We start from the raw sequence: 14,084 nt of genomic DNA, 5'->3' as shown, positions 1-14,084 counted from the left end.
GATGGCAAGAAGAAATCCGTGTCAACCCGTCCCTTTTCAAAAGACTGATGGAAGTAACCCACATGATTTGGACTCCAAGATACTACATAAATAGTCGCTTTCAAAATAATCAGACTTTCCAGGAATGGAAGATGGTTCTTTTGTTTGATACAGTTCTCAGTGTATCCATTTCAGACAGCACCTAAAGCCCTATTCCTAGCAAACCATATGGGTGACTGTTTGCAGTGTATTTCCGTGTGGAAAGTCATTTGTGTAAGTAGCTTTCCATGTGGTTTGGGCAGATTTTAAACATTTTAATGCAAATTTTATGTCTGCTTTTAAATGCAGGTTTTAATGCAAATGACTGCACTGGTGTTATTAAAATCTGTCCAAAACATGCTTAGGGTTGCAAAGCTCCATTAGAGTTGTGTCCATATGGCTGCAAGCATCCACCCACCTTTCACATAAGATTTAGTCCTGCTATACCAACCAAAGTCAAACTTGTTAGATCTGTTTGATAGATGACATTTAACAAGTTCACAGCCTGAGGTTCTGTGACTACAAATAGATTGTTTTCTGCAACTATGCAGTGCTGCTGCTTTTCTCTTTCCTGTGCTCTTTACTTTTCTTGCTAAGTAAGACCTCATCTCCATTATGCAGTGGCCCAAGGCTGGTTTATTTTTAATAACTCTTATGTGCACTCAAGCCATCAGAAATTTCAAATGAGGCTGAGCCTCAAATAACTGCATTGCTGCTCTCTGGACCATATACTGAAAAATGTGACTGCAGGTCTGGATGTTGGGGAAATTAATGAAATCAAGCCCACTACTTACAGCTAACTAATTACAAGGTGTAGTAATTGAGGAAAAAATAATTCCTTACATGTAATCCTTGTCCCCACTGCTCACACGTATGCCCTCTCTCACCTTACCGTTGCATTGAATTGAACGATTGGAAAAGATTCTGCTGAAACAGCCGCTGTGCTTTTAAGTCATGCAGTTAATTGAGGAGTTCTTTTGTTTGGTGTCATTCATTAGCAGCAAAGAATGCTTGTTAGGTGCCTTGCTGCTGCAGGCCATTCCTGAAGAAGGAGTGATTGGTCTCAATTCCACTTAAAGAGGTTTACAGATCAGTGGGCCTCTAATCCGGAGAAATAACATGATACATGCTCCCCCAATAGGGCCAGGTTTCTTCTGCTGGGGGCCAAAGGAATGGAAACAACCCTTGCTAATTACTATTGTCAGCCATTTCTGTGCAGTACAAGAGTTTAATACATTACTGCCTATCCCCTTGCAGCTGATATTTCTAGTAAAGAAAATCCTAGGGGTTGATGGGGCCTCAAAGGTAATCAAGTCTAACCCATCACCAGAAGCAGCAATACTAAGGTTTTCCCTTTCAAATGACAGTGGCTGACATATTGTGCAGAGGTATGTGGCATGCACATAATTTTACTTTCAGATGTCAATGGTTGACATCCAGTTGACCTTACACAGTATGTCAGCCAGGGGGTTATATCCTAAAGTTTCTTCCTCTGGAGGAAGAAGTCCTTCCAAAGGAGTAAGGAAACCTTGGGATGCAACTCTATAAGGCTATTCACATGACCGGGAGGCAAGGAGGGTGGGTGAGCGGGCAGAAGGCTGTGCATAACTTACCTTCCCCTCCAGACGATTCAGGTAAAACTGCTAGGAGCACAGACCGTGTTCCTAGACAATCCACACAGCATGGATCTCCAGAGGCTGGAGATCAGGACAATGTGTCCTGGCCTCCATGTATCCCACAATGCACTGTGCACCGAGCACAGTACATTGGGGTATACCCTCATTAGAAGGACACTCTAGGTGCCCGTCTCTGTGCATGCTCGGGCTGCAAGCAGCCCAAGCACCCACACGGCCCCGATGCCAGGGTTAAGGGCATCTTTGTGCCCTTAACATTGGCGAAAGGCTGGAGTAAAAAGCTGGGTCAAGCAGGTGGGTAGAGCTGGGATCTGCATGGATCCTGGCGCTGCACATGAGCAACTGAATAGAGGCAGGGCTGCCCAGCCTGGGTTAGGCTGCTCGTAAGAACAGCATTTATGTCTTTTCATTTCCAGTAAAGGACTCCCTTGAATGTATCACTACAACTGACTGTAAGAGATCCTCCAGTCAACCCTCTTGCCTCAGAGATTGAATCCACCTAAACCAATCCAATGAAGAGTTTTGTCTAACTGATTCCTACAGACTTCTAGCAATGGTGATTTCCCCGAGGCAACCTGTTCCATGTCTCCACCACTCTTACACATAAGGCTGGTTCACATGACTGATGTAGTGTGGAGTGTGGGTTTAATATCAAACCCTGGTCACTGAAGTCTACATGCTCCAAGTAATGTATCAGCTCCACGTAATGTACCAATCAAACCCTGACTGTTACCATGCAAAGCCCACAACCCAAAATCCCACTTCAGATCCTAGATGAACAATGTGGGATTGGCATGGTGCCAATTGGGGTTCCAGAGATTTCCCCAAATTCTCATAACACTCTTCTCAGGAGCATGCACCTTGGCAATCCAGGCTTCCTATTAAATCCACACTACAAAAATAACGTGTTTAAACTGATACAGTTTTCAGCATGCCAACACGGATTTTCTGGTGCTTATAGAGCAATGCATGCACTTCAAATAAACAGTGTGTCACAGTAAAAAATCAGACACAGACAAGGCCTTGTCTTTAAAAAAAAACACAAACCAGTTGATAATACAATAGACCTGTTTGATAGTACGCCTGTTCTCGCACTTATACCACTTTAATACCATTACGCAAGGTGATACACTGCCATCACCCTGCCTGTCTAAGTGGTTATCTTTCTGAAGAGAGTAGAGGCCAGGCCGCTAACAGGACTGAAAGACTCAGAAGAACAGATGGAAGTAGATTAAATGTCAACTTTCTGGGTGCCATTGTTAGATCATTTGAAGATTCCCTGGTGTGACAGGAAGCAGTGTGCCTTAAAATCTACACAATTGCATCAAGAGAAATAATGATTTTGTAAATCACGTAAAATGAAAATCAGGTGCAGCCAGGTGATACTTAGAAGAAAATGAACTAATGATAACCGCTAATGAAGCCCCTACACTGGGTGTTTATAGATTTTAACATCTGGATGTTCGCTGATTGCCCTGCAACCTACAGCATATGTGTTGGTTGTCTAAAACTGTTCAGCATGTCAGCCTAAGCACAGTTACTCATCATGAATGCATGCTGTTTTTTAGCATCCATTTAAAGTGGCCAGGCAATCCCCAATGGCACTGCTAGCTAGCAGCATCTTCTACCTGCATATGCTGTGTCTGCAAAAGAACTTTAGCCTCATCAAGCAGACTGATAAACTGCCCCTTTTTACCCTCATCAATCAAGTAGACAAGCCAAATATCAATTTAATATCATAAAAGGACCATCTGCCTGGCTGAAGGAGCAAATAAGGAAAGCCCAGCTGTTGGGAGGGCTCAGTTGACTGAAGTTCTGAACAGTCACTTATAACCTAGAAAAGATGGCATTGAATCAACATCAGAGTGCTCTCAAATCTATACTGTTGTTGCTATTTATTTAGCATTTAATTATGACATACTAAGGTCATTCACACAGCCATAATGCCGGGGTCAGGGAGGGCTGCAGGGAAGGCAAGAGCATTCTTGCCTTGCCCTCCGATTATCCTGGAGCTGCTTTTGGCCATGCGACTAGCATGCGACCTGTGCTGCTGGTAGCCACGCAGCCATGTGGAGGCTGGGGAGACACCGCCTGGCCTCCAGGAATCCCTCAACGTACCACATAAGGTGCAGTGGTGAAGCCTGCGGCAGCCTGAGCAAACACCTGACTGGGATCCCAGGTAAAAGGGTGTGCTTGTGCCCTTTTACCTGGGTAATAACCTGGGGCAAAAACCCAGGCTACCTGGTGGGGCAGCTCCAGGACTGCCCCTGATCCTGGCGCTTCACACAAGCAGCCCTACCCTGCACAACCTGCCCAAGCCTTGCTTATGTGAACAGCCTTGGTAGTTAAACAGAACTGACATATTTGGAGGTATGGAGAGAGGGACCTTCACTTTCATGACCGAATTGCACATTATCTAACACCTTATTCAAAAACTTGGCGTCATAGAGTTGGAAGACACCCATGACCATCTAGGCCAATCTCCTGCTGTCAGGCAGGACTATCTATCCATCCACTGGCCCTTTCCAGATCAGTGATTTGTGTCCCTGTATGCCCCAAGCATAGAAACAGGTGTCCACTAAAAGGTGACTGTGAAGCAAATTGCATAGGATGATTTGTGCAAGTGAGCTAAACTACAGCTACAGGGAAGGGCAAAAAACCCAAAGTGACCAGTTTGTAAATTAATAAGCTGAAGATATCATTATTTATCAGAAATTTAATTAGAGTTTGTGCATGCATTACATCTTACTACTTGGCTGCTGTACCCAGGGGTTAATTGCTGTATTTACTTGTTGGTGTTGTGTCTTCTTCAGAGATGAATGAAGCATTTCCTCCTTAAAATATATGTGAGTGGTAACTGGCAAATGGTTAGGTCCCCACCTATTAAGGGGAAAAGCCATAATTGATACACATGTGCCCTTTTTAATTAATGTGTTTGTTGCATATTTTGAACTCAGATACCTGCACCCAAATTAAAAATGTCTTGTAAGAAGTAGCCCTAAGTCATGCCCCAAAGACAGAACTGTCATGGATTAAAAGCAGTCTACCTGTAATATGATGTGGGATTTGATGATAGCTAATCTAGTGTAGTTGATGATCCAGGAAGTGATTAAAAAAACTGGAGGTTCGATTCCTACCCTCAGCTGCAAAACAAAATTCTAATTTTCCAAATTCCTGATGGTTTTCCCATTTCACTTATTCTAGCCCTTTAATCAGGTAAAACCTGGATGCCTCAAAGGTCTTACTGAAGGTTGAATCAAATGTCAACCGATAGGGTTGCCCCAAGACCTTGGATCATTTGAGCTTTGGGGTATCTCACTGAATTTTAAGGAGCTTTATAGGTGGACCAATCTTGAATCTTCCATGCATATTCTAGAAATTCAAGGTGACACTCATAGACCATGAAAGTGGAATATTTTGCCTAGTCCAGAGCAAGTGCCTCTCACTTTAGGAGTATTCCTATTGATGATGAGTGCTGGGTTTCTACATGACCATGGGGCGGGGGCGGTGGAGTAAGCCACGGACAAGATGGTGTATTAGTTCGATCGCTCTCTCCATCTCAGCCTCTTTATTAGACCTGGCCTTGAGAGTTGAGCAGCTACGCTTGTTAATTTGAACTGAAATTAAACGAAAATGGCTAAGAAAGAGCCGAAGCGGAAAGGGAAAGGAATTAGAGCCTTCCTGGATTATCTGAAGCCAGCCGGTGTGTCTCCCCCTGATAATGGAGGGGAGGAGGAGGATGAAGAGATCCTGGAAGAAGCTCAACTGGAGATACCAAAACAACAAGAAAAGCCTTTGGATACTCCTGGTCGAACCTTGGAATTACAATCAATTGAACATTTGATAAGGCAGCTTAATAAAGAACTGCAAGTGGAATGGAGTAACTCGTTCACAACGGTCCGTCAATACTTGGCAAGTATAAGTGACCAAATTAATAAGCAATCTGAGGACCTTGCACTGCAAATCTCTGATATCGCACAAACAGCTAGCAATGCTTTTGATCTGGCTAATAAGAATGCCCTAGAATTATCTGCTATATAAAGGGCATCAAAAAGAGGTACTTTGGATTAATGAGAACGTACTATTTTTTCAAGATACAACAACATTGCAGCGGCATAAGGAATTCAAGCCCTTGACAGAGACTCTGCATTCAAAAGGGATTCGATACCAATGGGGTTTTCCCTTTAAAATAATTATTTTTAAACCTGAAGGGAAACAAGTCATTACATCTCTGGAACAAATGCAAAAAGAAGTAGCTGAGCTGAAATGTCTAGCAGGGAACTAAACAACACGGCCTTGAGTTAGCTGGCAAGCAGAAGAATTCGCCTGATAAGACATGAGTCTTCACCAAGAAAAAACTCTTCTTCTTCTTTTCTTCCACCCCCTCCTCTCTTTCTTCGAACTGTCTCCTTTGAAATCAGGCAGTATGGCCTTGAAACTGAGAAGTATGGTATTTATGAGAAGCAGCTGGAAGATTTGTTAAACTTGTACATTAAATTAATCTTAGGGGAGAGATGAGGAAGAAAGAAAGAGAATGCTAAGGTGGTTAGCTAGGCTGGGTGATATAGATAATTACTTAAACAATTATTTAGGAATAATGAATGGTGGGCTGGAATGGAGAGCAGGTGAGCTGATGCTCCTCTTCCCCCTCTCAAACCATGAGAGGGAATTTCCACCCCCACCCCCCACTCTGCAACAATGTTTGCCTTCAGTTTGAGTGGAGTAGAGGTGGTAGGAAGGGGAGGGGTTTGGGGGAGGGGTGTTTAGGGAGGGGGGAAGCATACTGAAAAAAGGAACAGTTAAATATACTACATTATATTTAGATAGATACATTAAGAAAGAAATTATACTACATTTAGATACATATATTTAGACAGAAACACATGACCTGAGAGGATTGGAATTCTCTGGTTTATGGAAAGTAAACTATTATTGTCAGCAAGGACCAAGAACTAAAAAGGAGTGACCAATGTACAGTTGTTTCCTTGAATGTGAGAGGTTTGGGGGATCCAATTAAAAGGGCCAGGATATCTAAACATATTAAATCCTTTATCCCAATGGTAGTGTTCCTGCAAGAGACTTATAAGACAGATGCTCTGGCTGATAGATATTTTGGTAAACAGTTCTTCCTCAAGGGACAAATAAGGCAAGAGGGGTTGGTATTTTATTCAAAGCTAACATTGATCTTATTACTGAGAAAATTTTGAAGGATAAGGATGGAAGATTTAGTTTTATTAAGGGGAAGTTGTACAATAAGGATATTACCTGGGCCTCTATTTATGCTCCAGATCAGAAACAGATTGATTTCCTGCAGAAAACAATGGGGAAAATGAAAAGGTTTACTGGTACTAATATAGTCTTGGGTTAAGGGGGGGTTAATATTGATGTTACTAAGTTATCTAGTGAGAATAAGTCAAGATCTTCACAGCATAATAAACAAGCTTCACTATTGTTGAACTTTCAAAGACTGATGCATAAATATGAGCTTATAGATACTTGGCAATTGCTTAACCCCTCTGCAAAAAGTTTCACTTTTTTCTCAGGAAGACATCAGTCCTATTCTAGGTTGGATTATATATGGGCATCTAATTCCTTGTTGACCCAATTTCATAAGGGAGAAATAGAAAAACTATTTCCCCCGGTGTGGAGATTTAAACCTAGATTACTTATGGACCGGGTGGCAAAGTAACAATTGGCCCAAACATTAATAATTTTTTAAAATGGAAATTATAAGGAACATAAATCATTAGTAATGAGATGGGATGCAACGAAAACTGTTATTAGAGGGGAGTATATTAACTAGGGATGTGCACGACGATCTTCGGCGCCAGCGGGAGTAGAGCTTTAAGGGTGGGGGAGGGTGTACTCGCCCCTCCCGCCACATTTCCCCCGCCAGCACGCTGTCAGTTTTAAGCCCCTCGGGGCGGCAGTGTTCCTCCCTGCCGCCCCGTTTCTGCCCTCAGCCGGAATTGGCCGGAAGTCGCGAGTGCGTGTGTGCACGCCATGCACGCGCACACGGCAGAGGGGCGTGCGCATGCGCACAGCATGCGCACATGCACTCGCGACTTCCGGCCACTTCCGGCTGAGGGCAGAAACAGGGCGGCAGGGAGGAATGCTGCCGCCCCGAGGGGCTTAAAACCGACAGCGCGCCGGCGGGGGAAATGCGGCGGGTGGGGTGAGTACACCCTCCCCCGCCCTTAAAGCTCTACTCCCGCCGGCGCTGAAACGCCGAAGCGGCCCCTTGCCCGAAACGTTTCGGAGGCCTTTACAATGGCCTCCGAAACGTTTCGGGCACATGCCTAGTATTAACCAGCTGAGCAGGATTAAAAAACAATAAACACAAATGAGTGAAAAATTAGAGCTGCAGATTAATCACCTTTTGGCAATATTTAATAGAACAGGGTCTGTCGATATTTTTAAGCAAGTAGAGAAGAAAAGGAAGGAGCTTGAGGTGTTGGAAATGACAAAAAATCTCTACCGAACTCATGTATTTAAAACAAATATATTATGAATATGATAATAAAAACACAAGATTGTTAGCCCATAAAGTAAAGAAAGCTAAGGAGAACAGATTTATGAAAGTTCCTCTCCGCCTCCATTCAAGAACTACATTGGAAAATACTACACCGCTGGTATTTAATACCTTCGGCATTAGCCCAATTTTCTCAACAAAACTCCATGCAATGTTGGAGGGGTTGTAAACACAAAGATGCATACTGTCATATGTGGTGGATGTGTGAGAAAATCATACCTTTTTAGGAAGAAGTTTTTCATGAAATTAATAATATAATGAACCAAAGAGTAGAGTATTCACCAGATTTGGATTTATTAATAAGGGTGTGCAAACTGGCACGACGTCGAGCCGGTTCAGTTTGATGGCTTGGGGTTGAACCGAACCACCCCTGTTTGGTCCGACCCCAGACCAAACACCCCTGAATTTTCAGGGGGTTCGCTAGCTTCCTTTAGTAAAAAAAATTTTTTCCTGGAGGTGGCGGGGGGGTGTCCCACGGAGATTCCCCCTCCCCCTGCCAACTGTCCTTCAGCCACACTGGCCAGTTTTCAGCCTTCTCTCGGCGGCCCGGTGGCCATTTTGGAGGCTGCACACCTGTGCACTTGTCCTCTGCATGGCCTGGGCCAAGTGTGCAGGTACGCGGCCTTCAAAATGGCCACCGCACCACCAGGAGATGGCCGAAAACCAACCAAAAAGCCAGCTGAACCAGCCAAAGGGGGGGGCATGAGGACAGCCGGCGGGGCGAGGGGGAACCTCCGTGGACCATCCCCCCCCATCACCTCCAGGAATTCCCTCGAGGGGAGGAAGGTAAAACAAAAAATTTTACTAAAAGAAGTTTGCAAAACACACACCCACCCCCCCGGACTGGACCGAACCAGGGGGGTTTGGGAGGGTGCCGGACCGAACTGGCTTGGTTGGGTTCAAGGCCAGTCCAGACTTGAACCGAACCAGGCCAGCCAGTTCTGTGCACATCCCTATTTATTACATATCTTTACAGGAAATAATACCAAACTTAAAGATAAAAAATTAATTACTTTTTTTAATCCTGGTGGCTAAAGTAATTATGGCACAGCAATGGAAACTCTTAGACAACTTAGATATGGAAAGATGGCATAACAAGGTATGGGCATGGGCAATTTTAAAAAAAATTTCAGAAAAATTAAAGATAATGAAAAAGCAGATAAAAAAATCACATTTTAATCGCATTTGGAAAAAATATATCTTTTATATAGAGTGTAACCGAGGCAATTCTGATTCTATTCATGAAGTTTTGAAATTATGATTACTTTTATATGTTTAAAATAGTGGTTTTGCTTTTGATAGTGTTCTTATATTATCTACATAGTTCTGTTAGGTTCATGTTATAAGTATGCTATATTGATTTGTATTGAATTGTTGATTTGAATTGAATTGGAATGAATATATGTCAAAATGTTCCAATTTTTTTAAAAAATGACTGTGGGATAGCAGGACATCTGTAAGGACTCTTAACTACAACACGATTTGAGTGTTCAGAGTGTTTAACATACACTAAGGTCATTTGCAAGACCAGGCAGTGAGGTAGGAGGCACGCACATGTCCTCCTACCTCACTTTTAGCCAAGGTTTCAAACCTGGGCTACCCAGTGGAGGAGTGCTGGGATTGCAAGCGATTCCAGTGCTTCCCACATCCAGCCCTACCCATGACTAGTACTGCCCTACCTGGTTAGGGCTGGTCATGAGAATGACCTCACTATTTCAGGCTATACCTTCACTTTGAGATTTTTTTTTAAAAATGCAAGCAATTTAGCAAAGAAGGAACCAACTTTCATTTCTTAATATTGTTCTTTCTCTCCCCTCCCTCTTTCCACTTGCAGAAATGGAAGATGAAGGGCAGCTTCATTCAGCACTTTGTCAGTGGCCTATGCCTAGAAAGCCAGTCCAGCAGACTAGTGACCAACATCTGCCAGTCAGACATACTGGGCCAACAGTGGGAGCTGCTCCAAGCCACATGATAGTTGCCCAGCAACTTCTCTGTTGCTTTTGCATGAGACTCTGTGAATGGAAGGGGTTAGGGTGGGAGATGAAGTTGGATTATCTTTAAACCCTACATATTTTGATTGTGAGCCTCAGCCAATAACATTTCAGTTGAAATTTCAGTGTTTTTTGGATTCATTAATGAAGCACTTCAAGATGTAAGGAAAGATCACTGGAAATGGCCCCTCTGTTATCCCTGTTTCCCCACTGTGAATAACAGTGTATGAAGTTCAACAGTAGCTCAAGGCTGAAGAAGACTTCAGCCCATCACCAAGACTTAGGTGTACCGAAGACTGACTGACAGCTCTTCCCTTCCATTCCTTCCTCTCCAGGGAAACTTGTGATCTGTGGTCCCATGGAGTTGTTGCAATTGGTGTCTGTGACAACGCTTAATGTGAACTCCTGGTGGGTTTATTTGGCTTCATTGGCTTTCAGATGTGACATCACTTCTCATTTTGCATGTGTATTGTACAAAATGCTTTTTGGGAAAGCTGGCAAGAATAGTTGTGCCTAAGTCTGTGGGAGATGCATAACTGAAGTAGAAAAGGATGGGGTCTTTTATTGGATTTTTGTTTCTATGTTTTTCTTCATGTCAATATCATTCCTTGCAGAGATTCTCTCTATGGCTCCTTGCTTTATGTGGTTGATAAGGTTGATGGTCTTGCCAGAAAGTTAAAACTAGCCCTCACTGGCTAAACAGTCTTGTGTATTTTTTGAAGTCTTGAGTCCTATGCTACAAATGTTCTTTGACATTACATGAAAAAGTCCCCTTCCCCTTTATACAGAAGGCATGCTAGTTATTTAAAATTGTGTACGGGTCTCAATCCTTTACCTCTTTAATTTCACCATTAGGAAAACAATGTTCAGAAAATTACTGCCTAAGCTGTAACAGCTAGGTTACTGGAGGTCACTCTTGAGACTGATGAATGTGATGCAGCAGCTGCTAGGAAACATCCATTAAGTCCCATCCAGAAGGCATTCTATGACACTGCACTGACAGTCTGTGTTTAAAATGTTGGTGCTTTCCGTGCTAGGCAAAGAGAGATGAAGGGATCTGGAAGGAATGTGTATCATCTCCTCCTGCCTTCACTAACATGTATTTGTGATACATTAGCATAGATAAAGCAGCCCTTGATGTAATTAGCCTTTTCTTGTAAGCATTGCTTCTGTTGAAGGACTAGCTAAAGTGGTCAAGTGGTCAACCTGTGCTTTTGTGTTTGGCCCATGTTAACAAGCAAGGCAAAGTTGGATTGTTTTTTCTGAAACAATCCAAGGTTTTAGAAAATGCAGTTGCTGTTTTGCTTGCTCCAGGGAGCATCCCAGTTCTTAAAAGCTTTCTTCAGACTTTTGAATCCATGCCTGAGGTAAACCCATCTTTACCTTGTTTCCTCCTCCCACCCCCAGAGTGCAAGACATAAGCTTGGAGCAGTCACAGACCTTCTTCCACTTCTGTCACTTTGCCAAGCAAAGTAGGGATGTGCACGAAACTTGCAGAAATCAATTCAAATTTGGATCAAATTCTAATTGATTCAATTTGGAACCATTGAACAGAGTGGAGATTCGTTCAAATCAATTCAAATTCAGGCAAATTCGATTTGATTTGGACAAATCTCCACTCTGTTCAATGGTTCCAAATTGAATCAATTTGAATTTGGTCTGAATCAATTCATGCAAATTTCATGCACATCCCTACTGCAAAAAGAATGGAAGTTTGCCATTTTGCTGCTGGAATAAAAATGTTGACTGCTCTGCACCCATTTAAGACTGTAATCCTAGAGATAAGGACTCTAGTTCATAAGCTTCAGTGCGTAAGCCCCACTGAACAGTGGAACTTCCAAGTAAACATACCTAGAATTGAGTTGCACCATCAGCTGCATAATATTGCTCAACTAACTGACAGTGCACTGCTGCACATTTTGGTTGAGCATCAGTTGAGTGCTGACATGCCACCAAGCTAGAAAACCCATATGGCAAGAAAGCATGCATTCAGGTACAATTGCAGTGCCATGCTCTGAATCTAAAGCGGCATCAGTTATAGGCCCTCACATAGTTCCTTTGACAGGGATACCATGTCCTCTCCACTTGGTTTGAGTCACATCTGAATGTAAGCAGCAGAAAGCACCATCACAGCCTAAATGAATGTCATGAGTCTCGTTTCAGTGAACTGCTCCACAGAACAGTGGGGCTGCTTCCCTATCAAGTTGGTGTCGCTTCCTTACACAACTGCTCCCATTGATGAAGGTGAGGTGTCCTGAAGAGACTTTGCGGCACATTTGCATAATCAGTATCTCACAGGGCCATCTTATCCTGAAACATTTTCTCTAACAATAGATTGAAAGCAATGGTAAAATTTCAGAAGTATTTCTTCTGCCCAGCAACATATTTGTGAACAAGGAAGGGGATAGCACAAGACAATTTTCAGGTACTGATTCCCACATCCACCTAAAGCCAGATTACTTTCTGCAACAAATCTCATTTAGCTCTGTCACTTATTCTCGTTTTATTCCGTAAATAGTCTTAAATGGCAAAACTAACTTCCCAGCCTTTGGGGAACATAGGAAGCTGCCCTCTACTGAGTCAGACCATTGGTCCCTCTTGCTCAGTATTGTCTATACTGAGTGGCAGGAGCTCTCCAAGGTTTCAAGTAGGAATCTTTTCTAGCCCTATCGGGGGGGGGGGGGGGCAGAGATTGAACCTGGGACCTTCTGCATGCAAAGCAAATGCTCTGCTACTGAGCTGCAGCCCCAGCCCCATCTTTTATGAAGACTCCAAAATTGCTAATCACTGCAAACTGTTTTGTCAAATTTGGAGTCTACCAAACTTCATTTGCTTTAATACCTCAGCTGAGAGTTCCCTCACTTAATGCCCAGTAATTTCTTAGGGATGTATATCAGACTTTTCATTTTTCCCAGGATTAAAGATGGCCCTGATTTTCAATCTGTCCAAAGAAGTATCTCAATTCAGATGACATATTGGTGATTGTCGTACTCATGGTGCCCTTAAACACTTAAAAAAATACAACCATGACCCTTACATACATGTTTTGGTATCTGTACATTAATATTAAAATTAAATAATGACAACATCATGCAAATTTCCCTCATGTATATGGCACTGTTCCCTTAGTATATTGCACAAGGGTCAAAATCTTTCTAGCCGTGGCATCATACATTCTTGCTGTACTTGCATTGGTACAATAAGAGGTAAGATCCCTTCCCAGGTTGTCTGCAATTACAACCAACTGCTATTTTGCTATGGTTGGCACTTTGCCTAAAGCAGCGTGGGGGAGATATTGGTCATTGGTATGTCAGAATGTATTTAAATGTTTGGAAAAATAAAAATGGCCAATTGGCAGAAGTAAAAACATGGAGAAGTGGCTTTAAAAATGGCCACATAGCTTCCTTATCTTTTGCCCTTCACTCGTAGAAAAACAATGGTTTGTAGGGATGTGCATGAATCGATTTTTTTCATTTCAATTTGTACCTGAATCAAAACACCCCTGATTTATTTTGTGTCTGAATCTGACCTCCCCGAATCACCCCAGATTTGATTTGTACCCGGATTTTCCAAATCTGAATCTGAATCTATCTGGATTTTAAAAAGGGTCCCAGGGCCAAAAGAGTGGGGGTGGTGGTAGTGCCCAATGGGTGGAAGCTACCACCCAAATTTCAACGAAATTAGGCAAAGGGCTGATTTTAAAACAATTTTTGAAGTTGGCAAGTCTTTGGGGCAGATTTGGGGCAGAAAGGGGGTTCTGAGGGCAGAAGAGTAGGTCAGGTGGTAGTGCCCCAATCGGTGACTGCTACCATCTAGATTTGAAAGGAATTGGGCAAAGGGGTGATTTGTGAAGTTTCAACATCTTTAAGCTTTTTCCCCATAGAGAATAATGGGGGTTTCAGCAGCCCC

General features: G+C 42.9%; 1 protein-coding gene across 2 annotated transcripts in view; it reads left to right on the top strand.

The window, feature by feature from the left end:
* GALNT16 (polypeptide N-acetylgalactosaminyltransferase 16) overlaps positions 1-10,875 on the top strand; it is a 245,242-nt gene extending 234,367 nt beyond the window's left edge. For both annotated transcript variants that reach the window (XM_053272781.1, XM_053272790.1), the window contains exon 15: positions 10,019-10,875. In XM_053272781.1, the coding sequence (XP_053128756.1) occupies positions 10,019-10,156 (138 nt within the window). In that variant the 3' untranslated portion in view covers positions 10,157-10,875. The remainder of the gene's footprint in view (positions 1-10,018) is intronic.
* Positions 10,876-14,084: the final 3,209 nt, after the last annotated feature.

This window comes from Hemicordylus capensis, chromosome 1 (genome assembly GCF_027244095.1).
Source record: "Hemicordylus capensis ecotype Gifberg chromosome 1, rHemCap1.1.pri, whole genome shotgun sequence".
NCBI classification, from domain to species: Eukaryota; Metazoa; Chordata; class Lepidosauria; order Squamata; family Cordylidae; genus Hemicordylus; species Hemicordylus capensis.
The sequence above is the reverse complement of the archived record's forward strand: the minus strand, read 5'-3'. Positions and strand labels throughout refer to the sequence as shown.